The sequence below is a fragment of the Lagopus muta genome, assembly GCF_023343835.1.
Source record: "Lagopus muta isolate bLagMut1 chromosome W unlocalized genomic scaffold, bLagMut1 primary SUPER_W_unloc_1, whole genome shotgun sequence".
Classification (NCBI taxonomy): Eukaryota; Metazoa; Chordata; class Aves; order Galliformes; family Phasianidae; genus Lagopus; species Lagopus muta.
In genome coordinates this window covers 138,504-164,827 of record NW_026040168.1, presented here as the reverse complement: position 1 = coordinate 164,827, position 26,324 = coordinate 138,504, and the positions used below count along the sequence as shown (strand labels likewise).

Genomic DNA, 26,324 nt, shown 5'->3' with positions numbered 1-26,324 from the left:
CACGTTTTTTTTTTTATACATTGCTGATTTCTGCAATTCGTTGTTTTTTTTTTTTTTTTTTAAGGTTTACTTTTATAGACATCACCCTCATCTTCACTTTCTTTATCTCCCATCTCCTCTAATACCATCATTTTATCCAAATATAGTAGCTCCATTGGTGCTTATTTCAACAGTGCTGTCTCGATCAGTCACTCTACCAGTCCCCTCACAAAGTGGTCAACATAGCAACCAATAACCATCAGGGCTCCTGCTCTACTATCAAAGAAGAAAATGTGGATACAGTCACCCCTTTCCATTCACCAAACCAGGATTCCAAACATCCAGTGATAGAAGTATCTATGCTGCACTCATCAAATCAACATTTCTAACAAATACAAGAGCCCACATTTCTGTCTTTGGATTCACAATTTTAAGGGTCCAGCTGACTTCAGTTCTCATTGTGTTCGAGGGACCTTCTTAACTCTAGTATGATGTATCCACAATGCTTTTACTGTTGTGTGGGATGTTAGCAGCACCTGGAACAGACCTACCCACCGTGGTTCCAGGGGTGAATCTGAAAGAGAAAGAGATCTGCTATATACATATTGTCAAGCCATATCAAGGCCTTGGGCTCTATTTCCTAGAACCAGTTTCTCTTTTTCTCAAAGACATTCCTGTAGACTTATCACATGCTCAGATAGTATTTTGCTCCCTATGTGGATAGAGATCCCCGTTTGTACAACATAAGGCCTTTTGTACAGTATTTTGAAAGGACTTAACCCCTCTTTGGCTCTAGGTTTTGTTCTGGTACTAAGGAGAGCCAAAGGCAACAACTGTGGTCAGGATAGTCCAGCTTCCTGGCTCAGTTTTACAACCTGTGATTTAATTAGATAGTTCATCTTTTGCCCCTGACCACTCGCCTGTGGTCTGTGTGCTATGTGCAATTGCCAATTTATTCCCAATGCTTGCTGACCTGTTGGACAATATCTGCAATAAAATGAGATCCCTGGCTGAAGGGTATTGTTGCAGGACACCCAAACCTTGGCATAATCTCCTGCAAAAGGACCTTGGTTACTTCCTTGGCTCTATTGGTCCTGCAAGGGAATGCTTCTGGTCACCCTGAAAGGGTATTGGTTAGAACTAGCATATATCAAAACCCTCCTTTTTCCTGGCAGTTCAAAGAAAATCAATTTGCAATAGTTGCCCAGGAAGGTTCCCTTTCCAACAAGCCCCACCTGTACCCTGTTTCTGGTACTAGGATTGTACAGTTACTTTCTGGGGTCTGTACCCCCCCCCCCCCCCCATATGTTTTATTATGTTCCCTTAGAACCAAATTCTATAAAATACTAACGGGCACAACAATGTGTCCATCTGGGTATGCACCCATCTGTCAGCTGGCTCTCTTCCCTTCATTCATTAGATTAGTACCTTATAGATTCTGACTAAGGTTCAGATATTTCAAGTTTACTGTATGGAATTAAAGCCATTTTCCAATTTCTTTTCCTTTAGCTACCTATTTTGCCACCTGATCCACGATCATATTACCAGTTTCCTGTACAGTGTCACTCTTCTGATGAGGAAGAAAGAGGAAACGAGGCTACGGGACAGCGCCTACTAAATTACGTACCACTTACAGGCACCGTTCAGTGTACAGAAAGCTTCCACGGTCTTTACAGGTGCGCCAGAATCTTCTGCTTCGGACAACCTCACAACGGCCTTGTCGCGAGCGGCTAGGAAAAAGCGAAGGACCTTGCGGGGAAAAATCATGGAACGCAAGGCACTGGAGGAAGAAGAGTACACGGTTAAAACGGGGTTGGCTCCGGAGAAAGGCAATAGCTTAAGCAGATCGCTACGCCCCACTGAACTCGTACCCCAAACTCAAGACAACACGGCGATTCTTCCTAAGTGATCTTTGAATTGGCAAAGTCCTCTCCCTTCTATCCACAAAACACGTTTTCACAGGCTCCTGCTGCTACGAGCACGGAGCGATTTTAAACCCAAACCAAACCACCTCCATTTGCGCTTATTTCACTCTCTTATTAAGACCCCGCTTAACCACTCAGGCGGCAAACGGTGGCTCACCATCCTTCAGTTATGGCCAAATATTGCCTTCCTATCCTACTTTTGACCAAGGCATTTACTAAGAACCTGGGGTTATCCCGACTGAGGCCGGGTTGACTCTCTGTCCTCAAGAACACCGCGTACTCAGGCGAAAGAACGTTCTGGATTAGCGCGGTGAGGCTGGCTCTACGTCAGACACTTCCAAATCGACGCAAAGGTTATCGCCTTGCACACGGGAATACCACCGACCTGTAGGAAACGGTCAACTAATTCTAATGGAACTAGCACGACTAGCAGCGCCAAAGGGCTGATAGATATCGCGCGCGGCAAGCGCCCGCGACTGCCACCAAGCGCTTCAGCGTCACACGCCCGCCTCTACACACGCGCGCACACCACACGGGGGCGCTGGGAAGCTAGGCGAGCCAGGCGGCACCAGCAAGCCAGTACGCGCCACGGCAGCCCCGTGGCACCGAAGGAGCGCCGGGTCTTAGAGAAGGCGCGGCAGGAGCGAGCAGTAGCGAGCATCAGCGGCCAGAAAGGCCCGTCCGCCCGCCCCGCGGCAACGTCGCCGCTCGCCCCGTCGCACTCGCCGGCACCGCAACGGGCGCTCGTTCCAGAGGGCGGGCGAGCGCGCTAGGGTGGGGGAGGGGTGGGAAGGGGGGGCAAGGGAAGAATCGCACAACGCACGGCAACGCCGCGGCTACCTCCTCGTCCACAACGGCTCCTCCTCTTCTCGCGGATAACGTTGGCGGAGAACTCCTGGCGGCCGACTTTTCCGAAGAGAGCGGCGCCACTGCGCCGGGCGGCCGGCGACCTAACCATCCCGCCGGCCATGACGGCGCGCGCTCGCTACAACACTCCCTCAGCCGCGAACCTCGCCCTCTCGGCTCGGCTCGGCTCGGCTCGGCCCGGCCCTCGGCGGCGCTCATTGGGCCGACGGAGCGCCGCCGGCCGTTCGAGCGCCTCGGTTGGCTGTCTCGCGTGCCCTTTACGCTTGTCCCCGCCCTGTTGGCGGCTCCGCTCCCGTCTGCCCGGTGCTTATCGGGGCTCAGGGACTTTGCGCGCGCCTCCGGGCGCGCGGGGATGCGACGTGGGGGAGCGGGAGGGCGCCTCCGCGAAGGGAAGCTGTGCCCTGTAAGTGCGGCGCCCCTGCGGCGGCCAAACGAGGCCTGCAGAACAGGCCCCGGGTATTAGGGATTGCCCTTATCGGCTCCTCCTCAAACGCGCTGGGGGCTTTTTGGTGCCGATCCCTCCCGTCGAATGACCGCGTATTGGCCGGGCAGGCCAGGAGTGTGCCATCTTCGCAAGAAGGGACAGGCAACTCGGGAAGAGTGCAAGGATGTTGCTAGAATACGCAGGGAGAAAATTAGACGGGCAAAAGCCCAGCGAGACCTTAATGTGGCCACTGTTGCTCGAGACGATTAAAACATTGTTTTTATGAACATATTAATAGCAAGAGGAGGGCCAAGGAGAATCTCCCTGCTTTATTCGATGCGGTGGGGAACGTCACCACCGAGGAGGAGGAAAAGGCTGAAGTTCTCAATGCCCTCTTCACTTCTGTCTTTAACAGTCAGACCAGCTATCCTCAGGGTACTCAGCCCCCTGAGCTGGAAGAAGGGGCCGCGGAGCGGAATAAACGCCCCTCAATTCCCAGTGCCTTCTTTACTTCTGTCTGTTCTGACTGTTGCACCTGTGCTGGACGTGCCCTTACCATGAGCAAGCCAAGGAGAGCCAGACAGTATATATACGTGTGGAGTCTGCCGAAACTTTGTGCGCGCTATTCCCTTGTTGTGTTTTCCTTCCGCCTGTGATCGACCGAGAAAGAGAACCTGCACCCCCCACCCCCGCTGCCAACCAGACTCATGAAACATTGTGACACTGCGGTGGTAACAATCTCTGCGTTCCTGTAACAAATCCTCGCTTTTCTTTTCTGTCTTTTTGCTATTGCTTTCTTCCTCCCACCTCCCATCCCCAGGCCTAGCTAACCAAAACCTTTCACAATAAACTGGTTGGGCAAACAGTTGGCTCCTTTCTGAGTCTTAATCTCACGTCGGGTATACGCATATAACGAACCATCTCGCTACCGATAGCTGGAGCGAGACAGACGCCCACCTACAAGAAGGGTCGGATGGAGGATCCGGGGAACTACAGGCCTGTCAGCCTGACCTCGGTATCGAGGAAGCTCGTGGAGCAGATCACCCGGAGCGACATCACAGGGCGTGTGCGGGACAACCAGGGGACCGGGCCTAGCCAGCGCGGGTCCCTTAAAGACAGGTCCTGCTTGACCGACCCGATCTCCTTCTACGACCAGGTGACCCGCCTAGTGGATGAGGCAAAGGCTGTGGATGTCGTCTACCTAGACTTCAGTGAAGCCTTTGATTCTGTCTCCCACGGTATTCTCCCAGAGAAGATGGCAGCCCACGGCTTGGGCAGGCGTACTCTGCCGGGTAAAAACCTGGCTGGACGGCCGGGCCCAGAGAGTGGTGGTGAATGGAGTTCAGTCCAGCTGGCGGTGGTCGCCAGCGGTGTTCCCCAGGGGGCCAGCATTTGGGCCGGTCCTGTTCAATATCTTGGTTGGTGATCTGGACGAGGGGATTGAGCGCACTCTCAGGAAGGTTGCAGATGACACCATGTTGGGAGGAAGGGCTGATCTGCCTGAGGGTAGGAAGGCCCTACGCAGGGATCCGGATAGGCTGGATCGCTCGGCTGAGGCCAATTGTAGGAGCTTCAACGAGACCAAGCGCCAGGTCCCGCACTTTGCTCACAACAACCTCATGCAACGCTACGGGCTCGGGGCAGGGTGGCTGGAAAGCTGCACCGAGGAAACGGTTCTGGGGGCATTAGTCAACAGCCGCCTGAACACGAGCCAGCAGCGTGCCCAGGGGGCCAAGAAGGCCAACGGCATCCTGGCTTGGATCACAAATCGTGCAGTCAGCAGGACTAGGGAGGTGATCATCCCTCTGTACTCGGCCCGGGTGAGGCCGCACCTCGAGTACTGCGTTCAGTTTTGGGCCCCTCACTACAGGAAAGACGTTGAGGCTCCGGAGCGTGTCCAGAGGAGGAGGGCAACGAAGCTGGTGAAGGGACTGGAGCGCAAGACCTATGGGTAGCGGCTGAGGGAGCTGGGATTGTTTTGTCTGGAGAAGGGGAGGCTCAGGGCAGAGAGAGAGACCTTATCGCCTCTTTACAACTACCCGAAAGGTGGTTGTAGCGAGGTGGGGGTTGGCCGCTTCTCCCAGGTAACTAGCGATGGGACAAGAGGTAACGGCCGTCAGCTGCGCCGGGGGGGAGCTTCAGGTTGGATATCAGGAAAAACGTAACAAGTTGTTTCATTCCGCTTCTTCAAACGGTTTAATTCAGAGTCATTCACAGCTGCGATCGCCAGTCCCGCAAGCGGATCTACTGCTGACAAATGAAGATTCTTTGAGGAACGGCCACACAATAATTTCACTCAGCGAGTTTCAAGTATTTAACTTTTAATGCAAATATCTATTAGCATTTTGACACTCCCCCACTCCAGTCAGCCTTGAATGCAATCGCAATTCAACAAAGACTAAAGCAAAGCCAGAGGCCTAACAAAGCACGAGATGTGATTACACGTTAGAGCCTGACGGTGCCTGTAGTGCCCCTCCTTCCGGTTATGGAACAATGCTACGTTTTTTGGGTTTTTTTTTTTAATGCTTTGTTTGTATGAAACATGAAAAATGGAGAAGGGCAGCCGAATATCAAAGACAGCAGAAGCGCGACAATTGCCGTCTCGAGCATCACAAAGTCTTTTCCATTTGGGAAAGTTCCTGTGGGAGAAACTAATTCTCCACGTTGCAAAATCCGCGACTGAAAAGAAAGCGGAAGCGGCGGCAAAGCTACGAGATGGGTTAAGAACAGGCTGACGAGCACCGGACAGAAATCATGCAGGTAGCGTTTGCTCGGCCTCGGGACAGGGCCATACGACAGATGATATCTGGAAGCTTTCTTCCAACCTTATTCCTCTATAATTCTACGCCTGCCGCTTGTCGATGCTGCTGTTACGCGATAAAACCCTTTCATTTGGAAGCTGGGGGAAGACGGCAAGGCCTCAAACACACGGCACATCCTATATTATCTTTGGGAGACGGAGACCCACCGTTTTAACTTGCAGGACCATTTCCATCAGTAGGACACGCGAGACAGAGATGATATCTCCGTGCTCCATCTTTATTGTGCAAATGCTGCGCAAAGCTTTTCATTACCCTCCACAGGCACCCACCAGAACCAATTCTATGTCAACGGAGGCTAGACTGACGGGCGACACGTGAAATCCATTCGGTGGCGATCCGTACGCGTGCAGCAACTCCTGCGGTGCAAACGTCTTCCCCGGGAGGCTGGCCCAACTGACGGCCACCCAGAATACAGAGATGCGTGCGGTAGTCGGAAGGGCCTGAGGGGGGGTATCTCACAGCCATCCGGAATCCATCGGTCAGGCCCAGGTTAGCAGCACACTTCTCGCCAACAATCATCAAACGCCTGTGAAGCTGGAGGGGGAAATAACGTTACGTAACGTAGCGTGCTACAACACAAAGAAGAGCGGAGAGGGCAGGAAGCGAAGGAAGGCGAGCAAAGAACCATCCACAGAACGCGGTGAACTAGTTCTTCGCCATTCAAGCGCTGCTCTTCAAATTTCCGCCTTTCTGCAACTGACACATTCCAAGCAAAGTTACAAAGACCAATTATGCACAATGGGGGGAGGGGCAGCTATGGGAACTTGCCATCGTTTTTTTTCCTTCTTTTTTTTTTTTTAACCCCCTCCCCACCCCCAGCTAGACAGTAACGGACTACAAATCGGGCACAGTAGCCAGATTTGTCTCGGGGTTCCAGCCCCCCATTATATCTTCGGGCAACGTAAGTCATTCTGGCAGAAAAGAAAAACTCGACGTAGGCTTTGCGAGCCCACGCAAAAGCCATCCAACTTGACTTCTATAGCTGAAAATGAAACATCCAGCACCCCTCAGACAGCTTTCCCCTTCCTCGCCTCCGACCTGCTCAAAACCCCAAGCCCTCTTCTCCGCATTTGAGCAAGTACCACTGTCGGGAAACCCTGAAAACAGGCATCGGGCCATACTTCCAAACAGCACTGCATTTTGCACTACAAGCACGCACCCAGAAATGAGCATCGCTTTCTCTCGCTACCCTTAGTCAAAACGCTCAGCTCCGTCACAAGCTAGAGGCAAAAGACTACGGTGTCGGGAAACCCCAAATAGCCTACTGTGCCTCTTTGCAACATCAAGAGGAAACGAGGCCACGGGACAGCGCCTACTAAATTACGTACCACTTACAGGCACCGTTCGGTGTACAGAAAGCTTCCACGGTCTTTACAGGTGCGCCAGAATCTTCTGCTTCGGACAACCTCACAACGGCCTTGTCGCGAGCGGCTAGGAAAAAGCGTAGGAGCTTGCGTTGAAACATCACGGAACGCAAGGCACTGGAGGAAGAAGAGTACACGGTTAAAACGGGGTTGACTCCGGAGAAAGGCAATAGCTTAAGCAGATCGCTACGCCCCACTGAACTCGTACCCCAAACGCAAGACAACACGGCGATTCTTCCTAAGTGATCTTTGAATTGGCAAAGTCCTCTCCCTTCTATCCACAAAACACGTTTTCACAGGCTCCTGCTGCTACGAGCACGGAGCGATTTTAAACCCAAACCAAACCACCTCCATTTGCGCTTATTTCACTCTCTTATTAAGACCCCGCTTAACCACTCAGGCGGCAAACGGTGGCTCACCATCCTTCAGTTATGGCCAAATATCGCCTTCCTATCCTACTTTTGACCAAGGCATTTACTAAGAACCTGGGGTTATCCCGACTGAGGCCGGGTTGACTCTCTGTCCTCAAGAACACCGCGTACTCAGGCGAAAGAACGTTCCGGATTAGCGCGGTGAGGCTGGCTCTACGTCAGACACTTCCAAATCGACGCAAAGGTTATCGCCTTGCACACGGGAATACCACCGACCTGTAGGAAACGGTCAACTAATTCTAATGCAACTAGCACGACTAGCAGCGCCAAAGGGCTGATAGATATCGCGCGCGGCAAGCGCCCGCGACTGCCACCAAGCGCTTCAGCGTCACACGCCCGCCTCTACACACGCGCGCACACCACACGGGGGCGCTGGGAAGCTAGGCGAGCCAGGCGGCACCAGCAAGCCAGTACGCGCCACGGCAGCCCCGTGGCACCGAAGGAGCGCCGGGTCTTAGAGAAGGCGCGGCAGGAGCGAGCAGTAGCGAGCATCAGCGGCCAGAAAGGCCCGTCCGCCCGCCCCGCGGCAACGTCGCCGCTCGCCCCGTCGCACTCGCCGGCACCGCAACGGGCGCTCGTTCCAGAGGGCGGGCGAGCGCGCTAGGGTGGGGGAGGGGTGGGAAGGGGGGGCAAGGGAAGAATCGCACAACGCACGGCAACGCCGCGGCTACCTCCTCGTCCACAACGGCTCCTCCTCTTCTCGCGGATAACGTTGGCGGAGAACTCCTGGCGGCCGACTTTTCCGAAGAGAGCGGCGCCACTGCGCCGGGCGGCCGGCGACCTAACCATCCCGCCGGCCATGACGGCGCGCGCTCGCTACAACACTCCCTCAGCCGCGAACCTCGCCCTCTCGGCTCGGCTCGGCTCGGCTCGGCTCGGCCCGGCCCTCGGCGGCGCTCATTGGGCCGACGGAGCGCCGCCGGCCGTTCGAGCGCCTCGGTTGGCTGTCTCGCGTGCCCTTTACGCTTGTCCCCGCCCTGTTGGCGGCTCCGCTCCCGTCTGCCCGGTGCTTATCGGGGCTCAGGGACTTTGCGCGCGCCTCCGGGCGCGCGGGGATGCGACGTGGGGGAGCGGGAGGGCGCCTCCGCGAAGGGAAGCTGTGCCCTGTAAGTGCGGCGCCCCTGCGGCGGCCAAACGAGGCCTGCAGAACAGGCCCCGGGTATTAGGGATTGCCCTTATCGGCTCCTCCTCAAACGCGCTGGGGGCTTTTTGGTGCCGATCCCTCCCGTCGAATGACCGCGTATTGGCCGGGCAGGCCAGGAGTGTGCCATCTTCGCAAGAAGGGACAGGCAACTCGGGAAGAGTGCAAGGATGTTGCTAGAATACGCAGGGAGAAAATTAGACGGGCAAAAGCCCAGCGAGACCTTAATGTGGCCACTGTTGCTCGAGACGATTAAAACATTGTTTTTATGAACATATTAATAGCAAGAGGAGGGCCAAGGAGAATCTCCCTGCTTTATTCGATGCGGTGGGGAACGTCACCACCGAGGAGGAGGAAAAGGCTGAAGTTCTCAATGCCCTCTTCACTTCTGTCTTTAACAGTCAGACCAGCTATCCTCAGGGTACTCAGCCCCCTGAGCTGGAAGAAGGGGCCGCGGAGCGGAATAAACGCCCCTCAATTCCCAGTGCCTTCTTTACTTCTGTCTGTTCTGACTGTTGCACCTGTGCTGGACGTGCCCTTACCATGAGCAAGCCAAGGAGAGCCAGACAGTATATATACGTGTGGAGTCTGCCGAAACTTTGTGCGCGCTATTCCCTTGTTGTGTTTTCCTTCCGCCTGTGATCGACCGAGAAAGAGAACCTGCACCCCCCACCCCCGCTGCCAACCAGACTCATGAAACATTGTGACACTGCGGTGGTAACAATCTCTGCGTTCCTGTAACAAATCCTCGCTTTTCTTTTCTGTCTTTTTGCTATTGCTTTCTTCCTCCCACCTCCCATCCCCAGGCCTAGCTAACCAAAACCTTTCACAATAAACTGGTTGGGCAAATAGTTGGCTCCTTTCTGAGTCTTAATCTCACGTCGGGTATACGCATATAACGAACCATCTCGCTACCGATAGCTGGAGTGAGACAGACGCCCACCTACAAGAAGGGTCGGATGGAGGATCCGGGGAACTACAGGCCTGTCAGCCTGACCTCGGTATCGAGGAAGCTCGTGGAGCAGATCACCCGGAGCGACATCACAGGGCGTGTGCGGGACAACCAGGGGACCGGGCCTAGCCAGCGCGGGTCCCTTAAAGACAGGTCCTGCTTGACCGACCCGATCTCCTTCTACGACCAGGTGACCCGCCTAGTGGATGAGGCAAAGGCTGTGGATGTCGTCTACCTAGACTTCAGTGAAGCCTTTGATTCTGTCTCCCACGGTATTCTCCCAGAGAAGATGGCAGCCCACGGCTTGGGCAGGCGTACTCTGCCGGGTAAAAACCTGGCTGGACGGCCGGGCCCAGAGAGTGGTGGTGAATGGAGTTCAGTCCAGCTGGCGGTGGTCGCCAGCGGTGTTCCCCAGGGGGCCAGCATTTGAGCCGGTCCTGTTCAATATCTTGGTTGGTGATCTGGACGAGGGGATTGAGCGCACTCTCAGGAAGGTTGCAGATGACACCATGTTGGGAGGAAGGGCTGATCTGCCTGAGGGTAGGAAGGCCCTACGCAGGGATCCGGATAGGCTGGATCGCTCGGCTGAGGCCAATTGTAGGAGCTTCAATGAGACCATGCGCCAGGTCCCGCACTTTGCTCACAACAACCTCATGCAACGCTACGGGCTCGGGGCAGGGTGGCTGGAAAGCTGCACCGAGGAAACGGTTCTGGGGGCATTAGTCAACAGCCGCCTGAACACGAGCCACCAGCGTGCTCAGGGAGCCAAGAAGGCCAACGGCATCCTGGCTTGGATCACAAATCGTGCAGTCAGCAGGACTAGGGAGGTGATCATCCCTCTGTACTCGGCCCGGGTGAGGCCGCACCTCGAGTACTGCGTTCAGTTTTGGGCCCCTCACTACAAGAAAGACGTTGAGGCTCCGGAGCGTGTCCAGAGGAGGAGGGCAACGAAGCTGGTGAAGGGACTGGAGCACAAGACCTATGGGTAGCGGCTGAGGGAGCTGGGATTGTTTTGTCTGGAGAAGGGGAGGCTCAGGGCAGAGAGAGAGACCTTATCGCCTCTTTACAACTACCCGAAAGGTGGTTGTAGCGAGGTGAGGATTGGCCGCTTCTCCCAGGTAACTAGCGGTGGGACAAGAGGTAACGGCCGTCAGCTGCGCCGGGGGGGAGCTTCAGGTTGGATATTAGGAAAAACGTAACAAGTTGTTTCATTCCGCTTCTTCAAACGGTTTAATTCAGAGTCATTCACAGCTGCGATCTCCAGTCCCGCAAGCGGATCTACTGCTGACAAACCAAGATTCTTTGAGGAACGGCCACACAATAATTTCACTCGGCGAGTTTCAAGTATTCAACTTTTAATGCAAATATCTATTAGCATTTTGACACTCCCCCACTCCAGTCAGCCTTGAATGCAATCGCAATTCAACAAAGACTAAAGCAAAGCCAGAGGCCTAACAAAGCACGAGACGTGATTACACGTTAGAGCCTGACGGTGCCTGTAGTGCCCCTCCTTCCGGTTATGGAACAATGCTACGTTTTTTGGGGTTTCTTTTTTTAATGCTTTGTTTGTATGAAACATGAAAAATGGAGAAGGGCAGCCGAATATCAAAGACAGCAGAAGCGCGACAATTGCCGTCTCGAGCATCACAAAGTCTTTTCCATTTGGGAAAGTTCCTGTGGGAGAAACTAATTCTCCACGTCGCAAAATCCGCGACTGAAAAGAAAGCGGAAGCGGCGGCAAAGCTTCGAGATGGGTTAAGAACAGGCTGACGAGCACCGGACAGAAATCATGCAGGTAGCGTTTGCTCGGCCTCGGGACAGGGCCATACGACTGATGATATCTGGAAGCTTTCTTCCAACCTTATTCCTTTATAATTCTACGCCTGCCGCTTGTCGATGCTGCTGTTACGCGATAAAACCCACGCCCTTTCATTTGGAAGCTGGGGGAAGACGACAAGGCCTCAAACACACGGCACATCCTATATTATCTTTGGGAGACGGAGACCCACCGTTTTAACTTGCAGGACCATTTCCAGCAGTAAGACACGCGAGACAGAGATGATATCTCCGTGCTCCATCTTTATTGTGCAAATGCTGCGCAAAGCTTTTCATTACCCTCCACAGGCACCCACCAGAACCAATTCTATGTCAACGGAGGCTAGACTGACGGGCGACACGTGAAATCCATTCGGTGGCGATCCGTACGCGTGCAGCAACTCCTGCGGTGCAAACGTCTTCCCCGGGAGGCTGGCCCAACTGACGGCCACCCAGAATACAGAGACGCGTGCGGTAGTCGGAAGGGCCTGAGGGGGGGTATCTCACAGCCATCCGGAATCCATCGGTCAGGCCCAGGTTAGCAGCACACTTCTCGCCAACAATCATCAAACGCCTGTGAAGCTGGAGGGGGAAATAACGTTACGTAACGTAGCGTGCTACAACACAAAGAAGAGCGGAGAGGGCAGGAAGCGAAGGAAGGCGAGCAAAGAACCATCCACAGAACGCGGTGAACTAGTTCTTCGCCATTCAAGCGCTGCTCTTCAAATTTCCGCCTTTCTGCAACTGACACATTCTAAGCAAAGTTACAAAGACCGATTATGCACAATGCGGGGAGGGGCAGCTATGGGAACTTGCCATCGTTTTTTTACTTCTTTTTCTTTTTTTTTAACCCCCTCCCCACCCCCAGCTAGACAGTGACGGACTACAAATCGGGCACAGTAGCCAGATTTGTCTCGGGGTTCCAGCCCCCCATTATATCTTCGGGCAACGTAAGTCATTCTGGCAGAAAAGAAAAACTCGACGTAGGCTTTGCGAGCCCACGCAAAAGCCATCCAACTTGACTTCTATAGCTGAAAATGAAACATCCAGCACCCCTCAGACAGCTTTCCCCTTCCTCGCCTCCGACCTGCTCAAAACCCCAAGCCCTCTTCTCCGCATTTGAGCAAGTACCACTGTCGGGAAACCCTGAAAACAGGCATCGGGCCATACTTCCAAACAGCACTGCATTTTGCACTACAAGCACGCACCCAGAAATGAGCATCGCTTTCTCTCGCTACCCTTAGTCAAAACGCTCAGCTCCGTCACAAGCTAGAGGCAAAAGACTACGGTGTCGGGAAACCCCAAATAGCCTACTGTGCCTCTTTGCAACATCAAGAGGAAACGAGGCCACGGGACAGCGCCTACTAAATTACGTACCACTTACAGGCACCGTTCGGTGTACAGAAAGCTTCCACGGTCTTTACAGGTGCGCCAGAATCTTCTGCTTCGGACAACCTCACAACGGCCTTGTCGCGAGCGGCTAGGAAAAAGCATAGGAGCTTGCGTTGAAACATCACGGAACGCAAGGCACTGGAGGAAGAAGAGTACACGGTTAAAACGGGGTTGACTCCGGAGAAAGGCAATAGCTTAAGCAGATCACTACGCCCCACTGAACTCGTACCCCAAACGCAAGACAACACGGCGATTCTTCCTAAGTGATCTTTGAATTGGCAAAGTCCTCTCCCTTCTATCCACAAAACACGTTTTCACAGGCTCCTGCTGCTACGAGCACGGAGCGATTTTAAACCCAAACCAAACCACCTCCATTTGCGCTTATTTCACTCTCTTATTAAGACCCCGCTTAACCACTCAGGCGGCAAACGGTGGCTCACCATCCTTCAGTTATGGCCAAATATCGCCTTCCTATCCTACTTTTGACCAAGGCATTTACTAAGAACCTGGGGTTATCCCGACTGAGGCCGGGTTGACTCTCTGTCCTCAAGAACACCGCGTACTCAGGCGAAAGAACGTTCTGGATTAGCGCGGTGAGGCTGGCTCTACGTCAGACACTTCCAAATCGACGCAAAGGTTATCGCCTTGCACACGGGAATACCACCGACCTGTAGGAAACGGTCAACTAATTCTAATGGAACTAGCACGACTAGCAGCGCCAAAGGGCTGATAGATATCGCGCGCGGCAAGCGCCCGCGACTGCCACCAAGCGCTTCAGCGTCACACGCCCGCCTCTACACACGCGCGCACACCACACGGGGGCGCTGGGAAGCTAGGCGAGCCAGGCGGCACCAGCAAGCCAGTACGCGCCACGGCAGCCCCGTGGCACCGAAGGAGCGCCGGGTCTTAGAGAAGGCGCGGCAGGAGCGAGCAGTAGCGAGCATCAGCGGCCAGAAAGGCCCGTCCGCCCGCCCCGCGGCAACGTCGCCGCTCGCCCCGTCGCACTCGCCGGCACCGCAACGGGCGCTCGTTCCAGAGGGCGGGCGAGCGCGCTAGGGTGGGGGAGGGGTGGGAAGGGGGGGCAAGGGAAGAATCGCACAACGCACGGCAACGCCGCGGCTACCTCCTCGTCCACAACGGCTCCTCCTCTTCTCGCGGATAACGTTGGCGGAGAACTCCTGGCGGCCGACTTTTCCGAAGAGAGCGGCGCCACTGCGCCGGGCGGCCGGCGACCTAACCATCCCGCCGGCCATGACGGCGCGCGCTCGCTACAACACTCCCTCAGCCGCGAACCTCGCCCTCTCGGCTCGGCTCGGCTCGGCTCGGCTCGGCCCGGCCCTCGGCGGCGCTCATTGGGCCGACGGAGCGCCGCCGGCCGTTCGAGCGCCTCGGTTGGCTGTCTCGCGTGCCCTTTACGCTTGTCCCCGCCCTGTTGGCGGCTCCGCTCCCGTCGGCCCGGTGCTTATCGGGGCTCAGGGACTTTGCGCGCGCCTCCGGGCGCGCGGGGATGCGACGTGGGGGAGCGGGAGGGCGCCTCCGCGAAGGGAAGCTGTGCCCTGTAAGTGCGGCGCCCCTGCGGCGGCCAAACGAGGCCTGCAGAACAGGCCCCGGGTATTAGGGATTGCCCTTATCGGCTCCTCCTCAAACGCGCTGGGGGCTTTTTGGTGCCGATCCCTCCCGTCGAATGACCGCGTATTGGCCGGGCAGGCCAGGAGTGTGCCATCTTCGCAAGAAGGGACAGGCAACTCGGGAAGAGTGCAAGGATGTTGCTAGAATACGCAGGGAGAAAATTAGACGGGCAAAAGCCCAGCGAGACCTTAATGTGGCCACCGTTGCTCGAGACGATTAAAACATTGTTTTTATGAACATATTAATAGCAAGAGGAGGGCCAAGGAGAATCTCCCTGCTTTATTCGATGCGGTGGGGAACGTCACCACCGAGGAGGAGGAAAAGGCTGAAGTTCTCAATGCCCTCTTCACTTCTGTCTTTAACAGTCAGACCAGCTATCCTCAGGGTACTCAGCCCCCTGAGCTGGAAGATGGGGCCGCGGAGCGGAATAAACGCCCCTCAATTCCCAGTGCCTTCTTTACTTCTGTCTGTTCTGACTGTTGCACCTGTGCTGGACGTGCCCTTACGATGAGCAAGCCAAGGAGAGCCAGACAGTATATATACGTATGGAGTCTGCCGAAACTTTGTGCGCGCTATTCCCTTGTTGTGTTTTCCTTCCGCCTGTGATCGACCGAGAAAGAGAACCTGCACCCCCCACCCCCGCTGCCAACCAGACTCATGAAACATTGTGACACTGCGGTGGTAACAATCTCTGCGTTCCTGTAACAAATCCTCGCTTTTCTTTTCTGTCTTTTTGCTATTGCTTTCTTCCTCCCACCTCCCATCCCCAGGCCTAGCTAACCAAAACCTTTCACAATAAACTGGTTGGGCAAATAGTTGGCTCCTTTCTGAGTCTTAATCTCACGTCGGGTATACGCATATAACGAACCATCTCGCTACCGATAGCTGGAGCGAGACAGACGCCCACCTACAAGAAGGGTCGGATGGAGGATCCGGGGAACTACAGGCCTGTCAGCCTGACCTCGGTATCGAGGAAGCTCGTGGAGCAGATCACCCGGAGCGACATCACAGGGCGTGTGCGGGACAACCAGGGGACCGGGCCTAGCCAGCGCGGGTCCCTTAAAGACAGGTCCTGCTTGACCGACCCGATCTCCTTCTACGACCAGGTGACCCGCCTAGTGGATGAGGCAAAGGCTGTGGATGTCGTCTACCTAGACTTCAGTGAAGCCTTTGATTCTGTCTCCCACGGTATTCTCCCAGAGAAGATGGCAGCCCACGGCTTGGGCAGGCGTACTCTGCCGGGTAAAAACCTGGCTGGACGGCCGGGCCCAGAGAGTGGTGGTGAATGGAGTTCAGTCCAGCTGGCGGTGGTCGCCAGCGGTGCTCCCCAGGGGGCCAGCATTTGAGCCGGTCCTGTTCAATATCTTGGTTGGTGATCTGGACGAGGGGATTGAGCGCACTCTCAGGAAGGTTGCTAATGACACCATGTTGGGAGGAAGGGCTGATCTGCCTGAGGGTAGGAAGGCCCTACGCAGGGATCCGGATAGGCTGGATCGCTCGGCTGAGGCCAATTGTAGGAGCTTCAACGAGACCAAGCGCCAGGTCCCGCACTTTGCTCACAACAACCTCATGCAACGCTACGGGCTCGGGGCAGGGTGGCTGGAAAGCTGCACCGAGGAAACGGTTCTGGGGGCATTAGTCAACAGCCGCCTGAACACGAGCCAGCAGCGTGCCCAGGGGGCCAAGAAGGCCAACGGCATCCTGGCTTGGATCACAAATCGTGCAGTCAGCAGGACTAGGGAGGTGATCATCCCTCTGTACTCGGCCCGGGTGAAGCCGCACCTCGAGTACTGCGTTCAGTTTTGGGCCCCTCACTACAAGAAAGACGTTGAGGCTCCGGAGCGTGTCCAGAGGAGGAGGGCAACGAAGCTGGTGAAGGGACTGGAGCGCAAGACCTATGGGTAGCGGCTGAGGGAGCTGGGATTGTTTTGTCTGGAGAAGGGGAGGCTCAGGGCAGAGAGAGAGACCTTATCGCCTCTTTACAACTACCCGAAAGGTGGTTGTAGCGAGGTGAGGATTGGCCGCTTCTCCCAGGTAACTAGCGGTGGGACAAGAGGTAACGGCCGTCAGCTGCGCCGGGGGGGAGCTTCAGGTTGGATATTAGGAAAAACGTAACAAGTTGTTTCATTCCGCTTCTTCAAACGGTTTAATTCAGAGTCATTCACAGCTGCGATCGCCAGTCCCGCAAGCGGATCTACTGCTGACAAATGAAGATTCTTTGAGGAACGGCCACACAATAATTTCACTCGGCGAGTTTCAAGTATTCAACTTTTAATGCAAATATCTATTAGCATTTTGACACTCCCCCACTCCAGTCAACCTTGAATGCAATCGCAATTCAACAAAGACTAAAGCAAAGCCAGAGGCCTAACAAAGCACGAGACGTGATTACACGTTAGAGCCTGACGGTGCCTGTAGTGCCCCTCCTTCCGGTTATGGAACAATGCTATGTTTTTTGGGGTTTTTTTTTTTAATGCTTTGTTTGTATGAAAAATGAAAAATGGAGAAGGGCAGCCGAATATCAAAGACAGCAGAAGCGCGACAATTGCCGTCTCGAGCATCACAAAGCCTTTTCCATTTGGGAAAGTTCCTGTGGGAGAAACTAATTCTCCACGTCGCAAAATCCGCGACTGAAAAGAAAGCGGAAGCGGCGGCAAAGCTTCGAGATGGGTTAAGAACAGGCTGAGGAGCACCGGACAGAAATCATGCAGGTAGCGTTTGCTCGGCCTCGGGACAGGGCCATACGACAGATGATATCTGGAAGCTTTCTTCCAACCTTATTCCTCTATAATTCTACGCCTGCCGCTTGTCGATGCTGCTGTTACGCGATAAAACCCACGCCCTTTCATTTGGAAGCTGGGGGAAGACGGCAAGGCCTCAAAGACACGGCACATCCTATATTATCTTTGGGAGACGGAGACCCACCGTTTTAACTTGCAGGACCATTTCCATCAGTGAGACACGCGAGACAGAGATGATATCTCCGTGCTCCATCTTTATTGTGCAAATGCTGCGCAAAGCTTTTCATTACCCTCCACAGGCACCCACCAGAACCAATTCTATGTCAACGGAGGCTAGACTGACGGGCGACACGTGAAATCCATTCGGTGGCGATCCGTACGCGTGCAGCAACTCCTGCGGTGCAAACGTCTTCCCCGGGAGGCTGGCCCAACTGACGGCCACCCAGAATACAGAGACGCGTGCGGTAGTCGGAAGGGCCTGAGGGGGGGTATCTCACAGCCATCCGGAATCCATCGGTCAGGCCCAGGTTAGCAGCACACTTCTCGCCAACAATCATCAAACGCCTGTGAAGCTGGGGGGGGAAATAACGTTACGTAACGTAGCGTGCTACAACACAAAGAAGAGCGGAGAGGGCAGGAAGCGAAGGAAGGCGAGCAAAGAACCATCCACAGAACGCGGTGAACTAGTTCTTCGCCATTCAAGCGCTGCTCTTCAAATTTCCGCCTTTCTGCAACTGACACATTCTAAGCAAAGTTACAAAGACCGATTATGCACAATGCGGGGAGGGGCAGCTATGGGAACTTGCCATCGTTTTTTTACTTCTTTTTCTTTTTTTTTAACCCCCTCCCCACCCCCAGCTAGACAGTGACGGACTACAAATCGGGCACAGTAGCCAGATTTGTCTCGGGGTTCCAGCCCCCCATTATATCTTCGGGCAACGTAAGTCATTCTGGCAGAAAAGAAAAACTCGACGTAGGCTTTGCGAGCCCACGCAAAAGCCATCCAACTTGACTTCTATAGCTGAAAATGAAACATCCAGCACCCCTCAGACAGCTTTCCCCTTCCTCGCCTCCGACCTGCTCAAAACCCCAAGCCCTCTTCTCCGCATTTGAGCAAGTACCACTGTCGGGAAACCCTGAAAACAGGCATCGGGCCATACTTCCAAACAGCACTGCATTTTGCACTACAAGCACGCACCCAGAAATGAGCATCGCTTTCTCTCGCTACCCTTAGTCAAAACGCTCAGCTCCGTCACAAGCTAGAGGCAAAAGACTACGGTGTCGGGAAACCCCAAATAGCCTACTGTGCCTCTTTGCAACATCTAGAGGAAACGAGGCCACGGGACAGCGCCTACTAAATTACGTACCACTTACAGGCACCGTTCGGTGTACAGAAAGCTTCCACGGTCTTTACAGGTGCGCCAGAATCTTCTGCTTCGGACAACCTCACAACGGCCTTGTCGCGAGCGGCTAGGAAAAAGCGAAGGACCTTGCGGGGAAAAATCATGGAACGCAAGGCACTGGAGGAAGAAGAGTACACGGTTAAAACGGGGTTGACTCCGGAGAAAGGCAATAGCTTAAGCAGATCGCTACGCCCCACTGAACTCGTACCCCAAACGCAAGACAACACGGCGATTCTTCCTAAGTGATCTTTGAATTGGCAAAGTCCTCTCCCTTCTATCCACAAAACACGTTTTCACAGGCTCCTGCTGCTACGAGCACGGAGCGATTTTAAACCCAAACCAAACCACCTCCATTTGCGCTTATTTCACTCTCTTATTAAGACCCCGCTTAACCACTCAGGCGGCAAACGGTGGCTCACCATCCTTCAGTTATGGCCAAATATCGCCTTCCTATCCTACTTTTGACCAAGGCATTTACTAAGAACCTGGGGTTATCCCGACTGAGGCCGGGTTGACTCTCTGTCCTCAAGAACACCGCGTACTCAGGCGAAAGAACGTTCCGGATTAGCGCGGTGAGGCTGGCTCTACGTCAGACACTTCCAAATCGACGCAAAGGTTATCGCCTTGCACACGGGAATACCACCGACCTGTAGGAAACGGCCAACTAATTCTAATGCAACTAGCACGACTAGCAGCGCCAAAGGGCTGATAGATATCGCGCGCGGCAAGCGCCCGCGACTGCCACCAAGCGCTTCAGCGTCACACGCCCGCCTCTACACACGCGCGCACACCACACGGGGGCGCTGGGAAGCTAGGCGAGCCAGGCGGCACCAGCAAGTCAGTACGCGCCACGGCAGCCCCGTGGCACCGAAGGAGCGCCGGGTCTTAGAGAAGGCGCGGCAGGAGCGAGCAGTAGCGAGCATCAGCGGCCAGAAAGGCCCGTCCGCCCGCCCCGCGGCAACGTCGCCGCTCGCCCCGCCGCACTCGCCGGCACCGCAACGGGCGCTCGTTCCAGAGGGCGGGCGAGCGCGCTAGGGTGGGGGAGGGGTGGGAAGGGGGGGCAAGGGAAGAATCGCACAACGCACGGCAACGCCGCGGCTACCTCCTCGTCCACAACGGCTCCTCCTCTTCTCGCGGATAACGTTGGCGGAGAACTCCTGGCGGCCGACTTTTCCGAAGAGAGCGGCGCCACTGCGCCGGGCGGCCGGCGACCTAACCATCCCGCCGGCCATGACGGCGCGCGCTCGCTACAACACTCCCTCAGCCGCGAACCTCGCCCTCTCGGCTCGGCTCGGCTCGGCTCGGCTCGGCCCGGCCCTCGGCGGCGCTCATTGGGCCGACGGAGCGCCGCCGGCCGTTCGAGCGCCTCGGTTGGCTGTCTCGCGTGCCCTTTACGCTTGTCCCCGCCCTGTTGGCGGCTCCGCTCCCGTCGGCCCGGTGCTTATCGGGGCTCAGGGACTTTGCGCGCGCCTCCGGGCGCGCGGGGATGCGACGTGGGGGAGCGGGAGGGCGCCTCCGCGAAGGGAAGCTGTGCCCTGTAAGTGCGGCGCCCCTGCGGCGGCCAAACGAGGCCTGCAGAACAGGCCCCGGGTATTAGGGATTGCCCTTATCGGCTCCTCCTCAAACGCGCTGGGGGCTTTTTGGTGCCGATCCCTCCCGTCGAATGACCGCGTATTGGCCGGGCAGGCCAGGAGTGTGCCATCTTCGCAAGAAGGGACAGGCAACTCGGGTAGAGTGCAAGGATGTTGCTAGAATACGCAGGGAGAAAATTAGACGGGCAAAAGCCCAGCGAGACCTTAATGTGGCCACCGTTGCTCGAGACGATTAAAACATTGTTTTTATGAACATATTAATAGCAAGAGGAGGGCCAAGGAGAATCTCCCTGCTTTATTCGATGCGGTGGGGAACGTCACCACCGAGGAGGAGGAAAAGGCTGAAGTTCTCAATGCCCTCTTCACTTCTGTCTTTAACAGTCAGACCAGCTATCCTCAGGGTACTCAGCCCCCTGAGCTGGAAGATGGGGCCGCGGAGCGGAATAAACGCCCCTCAATTCCCAGTGCCTTCTTTACTTCTGTCTGTTCTGACTGTTGCACCTGTGCTGGACGTGCCCTTACGATGAGCAAGCCAAGGAGAGCCAGACAGTATATATACGTGTGGAGTCTGCCGAAACTTTGTGCGCGCTATTCCCTTGTTGTGTTTTCCTTCCGCCTGTGATCGACCGAGAAAGAGAACCTGCACCCCCCACCCCCGCTGCCAACCAGACTCATGAAACATTGTGACACTGCGGTGGTAACAATCTCTGCGTTCCTGTAACAAATCCTCGCTTTTCTTTTCTGTCTTTTTGCTATTGCTTTCTTCCTCCCACCTCCCATCCCCAGGCCTAGCTAACCAAAACCTTTCACAATAAACTGGTTGGGCAAATAGTTGGCTCCTTTCTGAGTCTTAATCTCACGTCGGGTATACGCATATAACGAACCATCTCGCTACCGATAGCTGGAGCGAGACAGATGCCCACCTACAAGAAGGGTCAGATGGAGGATCCGGGGAACTACAGGCCTGTCAGCCTGACCTCGGTATCGAGGAAGCTCGTGGAGCAGATCACCCGGAGCGACATCACAGGGCGTGTGCGGGACAACCAGGGGACCGGGCCTAGCCAGCGCGGGTCCCTTAAAGACAGGTCCTGCTTGACCGACCCGATCTCCTTCTACGACCAGGTGACCCGCCTAGTGGATGAGGCAAAGGCTGTGGATGTCGTCTACCTAGACTTCAGTGAAGCCTTTGATTCTGTCTCCCACGGTATTCTCCCAGAGAAGATGGCAGCCCACGGCTTGGGCAGGCGTACTCTGCCGGGTAAAAACCTGGCTGGACGGCCGGGCCCAGAGAGTGGTGGTGAATGGAGTTCAGTCCAGCTGGCGGTGGTCGCCAGCGGTGCTCCCCAGGGGGCCAGCATTTGAGCCGGTCCTGTTCAATATCTTGGTTGGTGATCTGGACGAGGGGATTGAGCGCACTCTCAGGAAGGTTGCTAATGACACCATGTTGGGAGGAAGGGCTGATCTGCCTGAGGGTAGGAAGGCCCTACGCAGGGATCCGGATAGGCTGGATCGCTCGGCTGAGGCCAATTGTAGGAGCTTCAACGAGACCAAGCGCCAGGTCCCGCACTTTGCTCACAACAACCTCATGCAACGCTACGGGCTCGGGGCAGGGTGGCTGGAAAGCTGCACCGAGGAAACGGTTCTGGGGGCATTAGTCAACAGCCGCCTGAACACGAGCCAGCAGCGTGCCCAGGGGGCCAAGAAGGCCAACGGCATCCTGGCTTGGATCACAAATCGTGCAGTCAGCAGGACTAGGGAGGTGATCATCCCTCTGTACTCGGCCCGGGTGAAGCCGCACCTCGAGTACTGCGTTCAGTTTTGGGCCCCTCACTACAAGAAAGACGTTGAGGCTCCGGAGCGTGTCCAGAGGAGGAGGGCAACGAAGCTGGTGAAGGGACTGGAGCGCAAGACCTATGGGTAGCGGCTGAGGGAGCTGGGATTGTTTTGTCTGGAGAAGGGGAGGCTCAGGGCAGAGAGAGAGACCTTATCGCCTCTTTACAACTACCCGAAAGGTGGTTGTAGCGAGGTGAGGATTGGCCGCTTCTCCCAGGTAACTAGCGGTGGGACAAGAGGTAACGGCCGTCAGCTGCGCCGGGGGGGAGCTTCAGGTTGGATATTAGGAAAAACGTAACAAGTTGTTTCATTCCGCTTCTTCAAACGGTTTAATTCAGAGTCATTCACAGCTGCGATCGCCAGTCCCGCAAGCGGATCTACTGCTGACAAATGAAGATTCTTTGAGGAACGGCCACACAATAATTTCACTCGGCGAGTTTCAAGTATTCAACTTTTAATGCAAATATCTATTAGCATTTTGACACTCCCCCACTCCAGTCAGCCTTGAATGCAATCGCAATTCAACAAAGACTAAAGCAAAGCCAGAGGCCTAACAAAGCACGAGACGTGATTACACGTTAGAGCCTGACGGTGCCTGTAGTGCCCCTCCTTCCGGTTATGGAACAATGCTACGTTTTTTGGGGTTTTTTTTTTTAATGCTTTGTTTGTATGAAAAATGAAAAATGGAGAAGGGCAGCCGAATATCAAAGACAGCAGAAGCGCGACAATTGCCGTCTCGAGCATCACAAAGCCTTTTCCATTTGGGAAAGTTCCTGTGGGAGAAACTAATTCTCCACGTCGCAAAATCCGCGACTGAAAAGAAAGCGGAAGCGGCGGCAAAGCTTCGAGATGGGTTAAGAACAGGCTGAGGAGCACCGGACAGAAATCATGCAGGTAGCGTTTGCTCGGCCTCGGGACAGGGCCATACGACAGATGATATCTGGAAGCTTTCTTCCAACCTTATTCCTCTATAATTCTACGCCTGCCGCTTGTCGATGCTGCTGTTACGCGATAAAACCCACGCCCTTTCATTTGGAAGCTGGGGGAAGACGGCAAGGCCTCAAAGACACGGCACATCCTATATTATCTTTGGGAGACGGAGACCCACCGTTTTAACTTGCAGGACCATTTCCATCAGTGAGACACGCGAGACAGAGATGATATCTCCGTGCTCCATCTTTATTGTGCAAATGCTGCGCAAAGCTTTTCATTACCCTCCACAGGCACCCACCAGAACCAATTCTATGTCAACGGAGGCTAGACTGACGGGCGACACGTGAAATCCATTCGGTGGCGATCCGTACGCGTGCAGCAACTCCTGCGGTGCAAACGTCTTCCCCGGGAGGCTGGCCCAACTGACGGCCACCCAGAATACAGAGACGCGTGCGGTAGTCGGAAGGGCCTGAGGGGGGGTATCTCACAGCCATCCGGAATCCATCGGTCAGGCCCAGGTTAGCAGCACACTTCTCGCCAACAATCATCAAACGCCTGTGAAGCTGGAGGGGGAAATAACGTTACGTAACGTAGCGTGCTACAACACAAAGAAGAGCGGAGAGGGCAGGAAGCGAAGGAAGGCGAGCAAAGAACCATCCACAGAACGCGGTGAACTAGTTCTTCGCCATTCAAGCGCTGCTCTTCAAATTTCCGCCTTTCTGCAACTGACACATTCTAAGCAAAGTTACAAAGACCGATTATGCACAATGCGGGGAGGGGCAGCTATGGGAACTTGCCATCGTTTTTTTACTTCTTTTTCTTTTTTTTTAACCCCCTCCCCACCCCCAGCTAGACAGTGACGGACTACAAATCGGGCACAGTAGCCAGATTTGTCTCGGGGTTCCAGCCCCCCATTATATCTTCGGGCAACATAAGTCATTCTGGCAGAAAAGAAAAACTCGACGTAGGCTTTGCGAGCCCACGCAAAAGCCATCCAACTTGACTTCTATAGCTGAAAATGAAACATCCAGCACCCCTCAGACAGCTTTCCCCTTCCTCGCCTCCGACCTGCTCAAAACCCCAAGCCCTCTTCTCCGCATTTGAGCAAGTACCACTGTCGGGAAACCCTGAAAACAGGCATCGGGCCATACTTCCAAACAGCACTGCATTTTGCACTACAAGCACGCACCCAGAAATGAGCATCGCTTTCTCTCGCTACCCTTAGTCAAAACGCTCAGCTCCGTCACAAGCTAGAGGCAAAAGACTACGGTGTCGGGAAACCCCAAATAGCCTACTGTGCCTCTTTGCAACATCAAGAGGAAACGAGGCCACGGGACAGCGCCTACTAAATTACGTACCACTTACAGGCACCGTTCGGTGTACAGAAAGCTTCCACGGTCTTTACAGGTGCGCCAGAATCTTCTGCTTCGGACAACCTCACAACGGCCTTGTCGCGAGCGGCTAGGAAAAAGCGTAGGAGCTTGCGTTGAAACATCACGGAACGCAAGGCACTGGAGGAAGAAGAGTACACGGTTAAAACGGGGTTGACTCCGGAGAAAGGCAATAGCTTAAGCAGATCGCTACGCCCCACTGAACTCGTACCCCAAACGCAAGACAACACGGCGATTCTTCCTAAGTGATCTTTGAATTGGCAAAGTCCTCTCCCTTCTATCCACAAAACACGTTTTCACAGGCTCCTGCTGCTACGAGCACGGAGCGATTTTAAACCCAAACCAAACCACCTCCATTTGCGCTTATTTCACTCTCTTATTAAGACCCCGCTTAACCACTCAGGCGGCAAACGGTGGCTCACCATCCTTCAGTTATGGCCAAATATCGCCTTCCTATCCTACTTTTGACCAAGGCATTTACTAAGAACCTGGGGTTATCCCGACTGAGGCCGGGTTGACTCTCTGTCCTCAAGAACACCGCGTACTCAGGCGAAAGAACGTTCCGGATTAGCGCGGTGAGGCTGGCTCTACGTCAGACACTTCCAAATCGACGCAAAGGTTATCGCCTTGCACACGGGAATACCACCGACCTGTAGGAAACGGCCAACTAATTCTAATGCAACTAGCACGACTAGCAGCGCCAAAGGGCTGATAGATATCGCGCGCGGCAAGCGCCCGCGACTGCCACCAAGCGCTTCAGCGTCACACGCCCGCCTCTACACACGCGCGCACACCACACGGGGGCGCTGGGAAGCTAGGCGAGCCAGGCGGCACCAGCAAGTCAGTACGCGCCACGGCAGCCCCGTGGCACCGAAGGAGCGCCGGGTCTTAGAGAAGGCGCGGCAGGAGCGAGCAGTAGCGAGCATCAGCGGCCAGAAAGGCCCGTCCGCCCGCCCCGCGGCAACGTCGCCGCTCGCCCCGCCGCACTCGCCGGCACCGCAACGGGCGCTCGTTCCAGAGGGCGGGCGAGCGCGCTAGGGTGGGGGAGGGGTGGGAAGGGGGGGCAAGGGAAGAATCGCACAACGCACGGCAACGCCGCGGCTACCTCCTCGTCCACAACGGCTCCTCCTCTTCTCGCGGATAACGTTGGCGGAGAACTCCTGGCGGCCGACTTTTCCGAAGAGAGCGGCGCCACTGCGCCGGGCGGCCGGCGACCTAACCATCCCGCCGGCCATGACGGCGCGCGCTCGCTACAACACTCCCTCAGCCGCGAACCTCGCCCTCTCGGCTCGGCTCGGCTCGGCTCGGCTCGGCCCGGCCCTCGGCGGCGCTCATTGGGCCGACGGAGCGCCGCCGGCCGTTCGAGCGCCTCGGTTGGCTGTCTCGCGTGCCCTTTACGCTTGTCCCCGCCCTGTTGGCGGCTCCGCTCCCGTCGGCCCGGTGCTTATCGGGGCTCAGGGACTTTGCGCGCGCCTCCGGGCGCGCGGGGATGCGACGTGGGGGAGCGGGAGGGCGCCTCCGCGAAGGGAAGCTGTGCCCTGTAAGTGCGGCGCCCCTGCGGCGGCCAAACGAGGCCTGCAGAACAGGCCCCGGGTATTAGGGATTGCCCTTATCGGCTCCTCCTCAAACGCGCTGGGGGCTTTTTGGTGCCGATCCCTCCCGTCGAATGACCGCGTATTGGCCGGGCAGG

General features: G+C 55.4%; 3 protein-coding genes across 3 annotated transcripts in view; all 3 read right to left on the bottom strand.

Moving 5' to 3' along the window:
• Positions 1-11,162: 11,162 nt before the first annotated feature.
• LOC125687578 (adenosine 5'-monophosphoramidase HINT1-like) overlaps positions 11,163-26,324 on the bottom strand; it is a 37,697-nt gene continuing 22,535 nt past the window's right edge. The window contains 1 exon segment of the mRNA XM_048932775.1: positions 11,163-11,765. The gene's annotated coding sequence lies outside the window, so the exon portion shown is untranslated.
• Positions 11,783-13,320, bottom strand: LOC125687560 (adenosine 5'-monophosphoramidase HINT1-like). Its single transcript, XM_048932734.1, has 3 exons — positions 13,145-13,320; positions 12,111-12,302; positions 11,783-11,845 (listed from the first exon to the last, which is right to left on the bottom strand). Exons 1-3 carry the CDS (start codon positions 13,232-13,234, stop codon positions 11,783-11,785), a joined length of 345 nt encoding a protein of 114 aa, XP_048788691.1. The 5' UTR covers positions 13,235-13,320.
• Positions 16,814-20,171, bottom strand: LOC125687588 (adenosine 5'-monophosphoramidase HINT1-like). Its single transcript, XM_048932784.1, is given in 5 exon segments — positions 16,814-17,926; positions 17,929-18,054; positions 18,897-19,002; positions 19,988-20,016; positions 20,019-20,171. Coding segments are annotated over 5 exon segments (471 nt in total). The 5' UTR covers positions 20,118-20,171; the 3' UTR covers positions 16,814-17,815.

Excerpts from the sequence above, each read along its gene's own strand:
- LOC125687560 (XM_048932734.1), bottom strand. The coding sequence starts at position 13,234 with ATGTTTCAACGCAAGCTCCTATGCTTTTTCCTAGCCGCTCGCGACAAG. Across the intron at positions 12,303-13,144 it reads CAGAAGATTCTGGCGCACCT|CTTCACAGGCGTTTGATGAT; the intron begins GTAAAGACCGTG and ends TTCCCCCTCCAG. Across the intron at positions 11,846-12,110 it reads CCGCAGGAGTTGCTGCACGC|CTTCCAAATGAAAGGGCGTG; the intron begins GTACGGATCGCC and ends GTCTTCCCCCAG.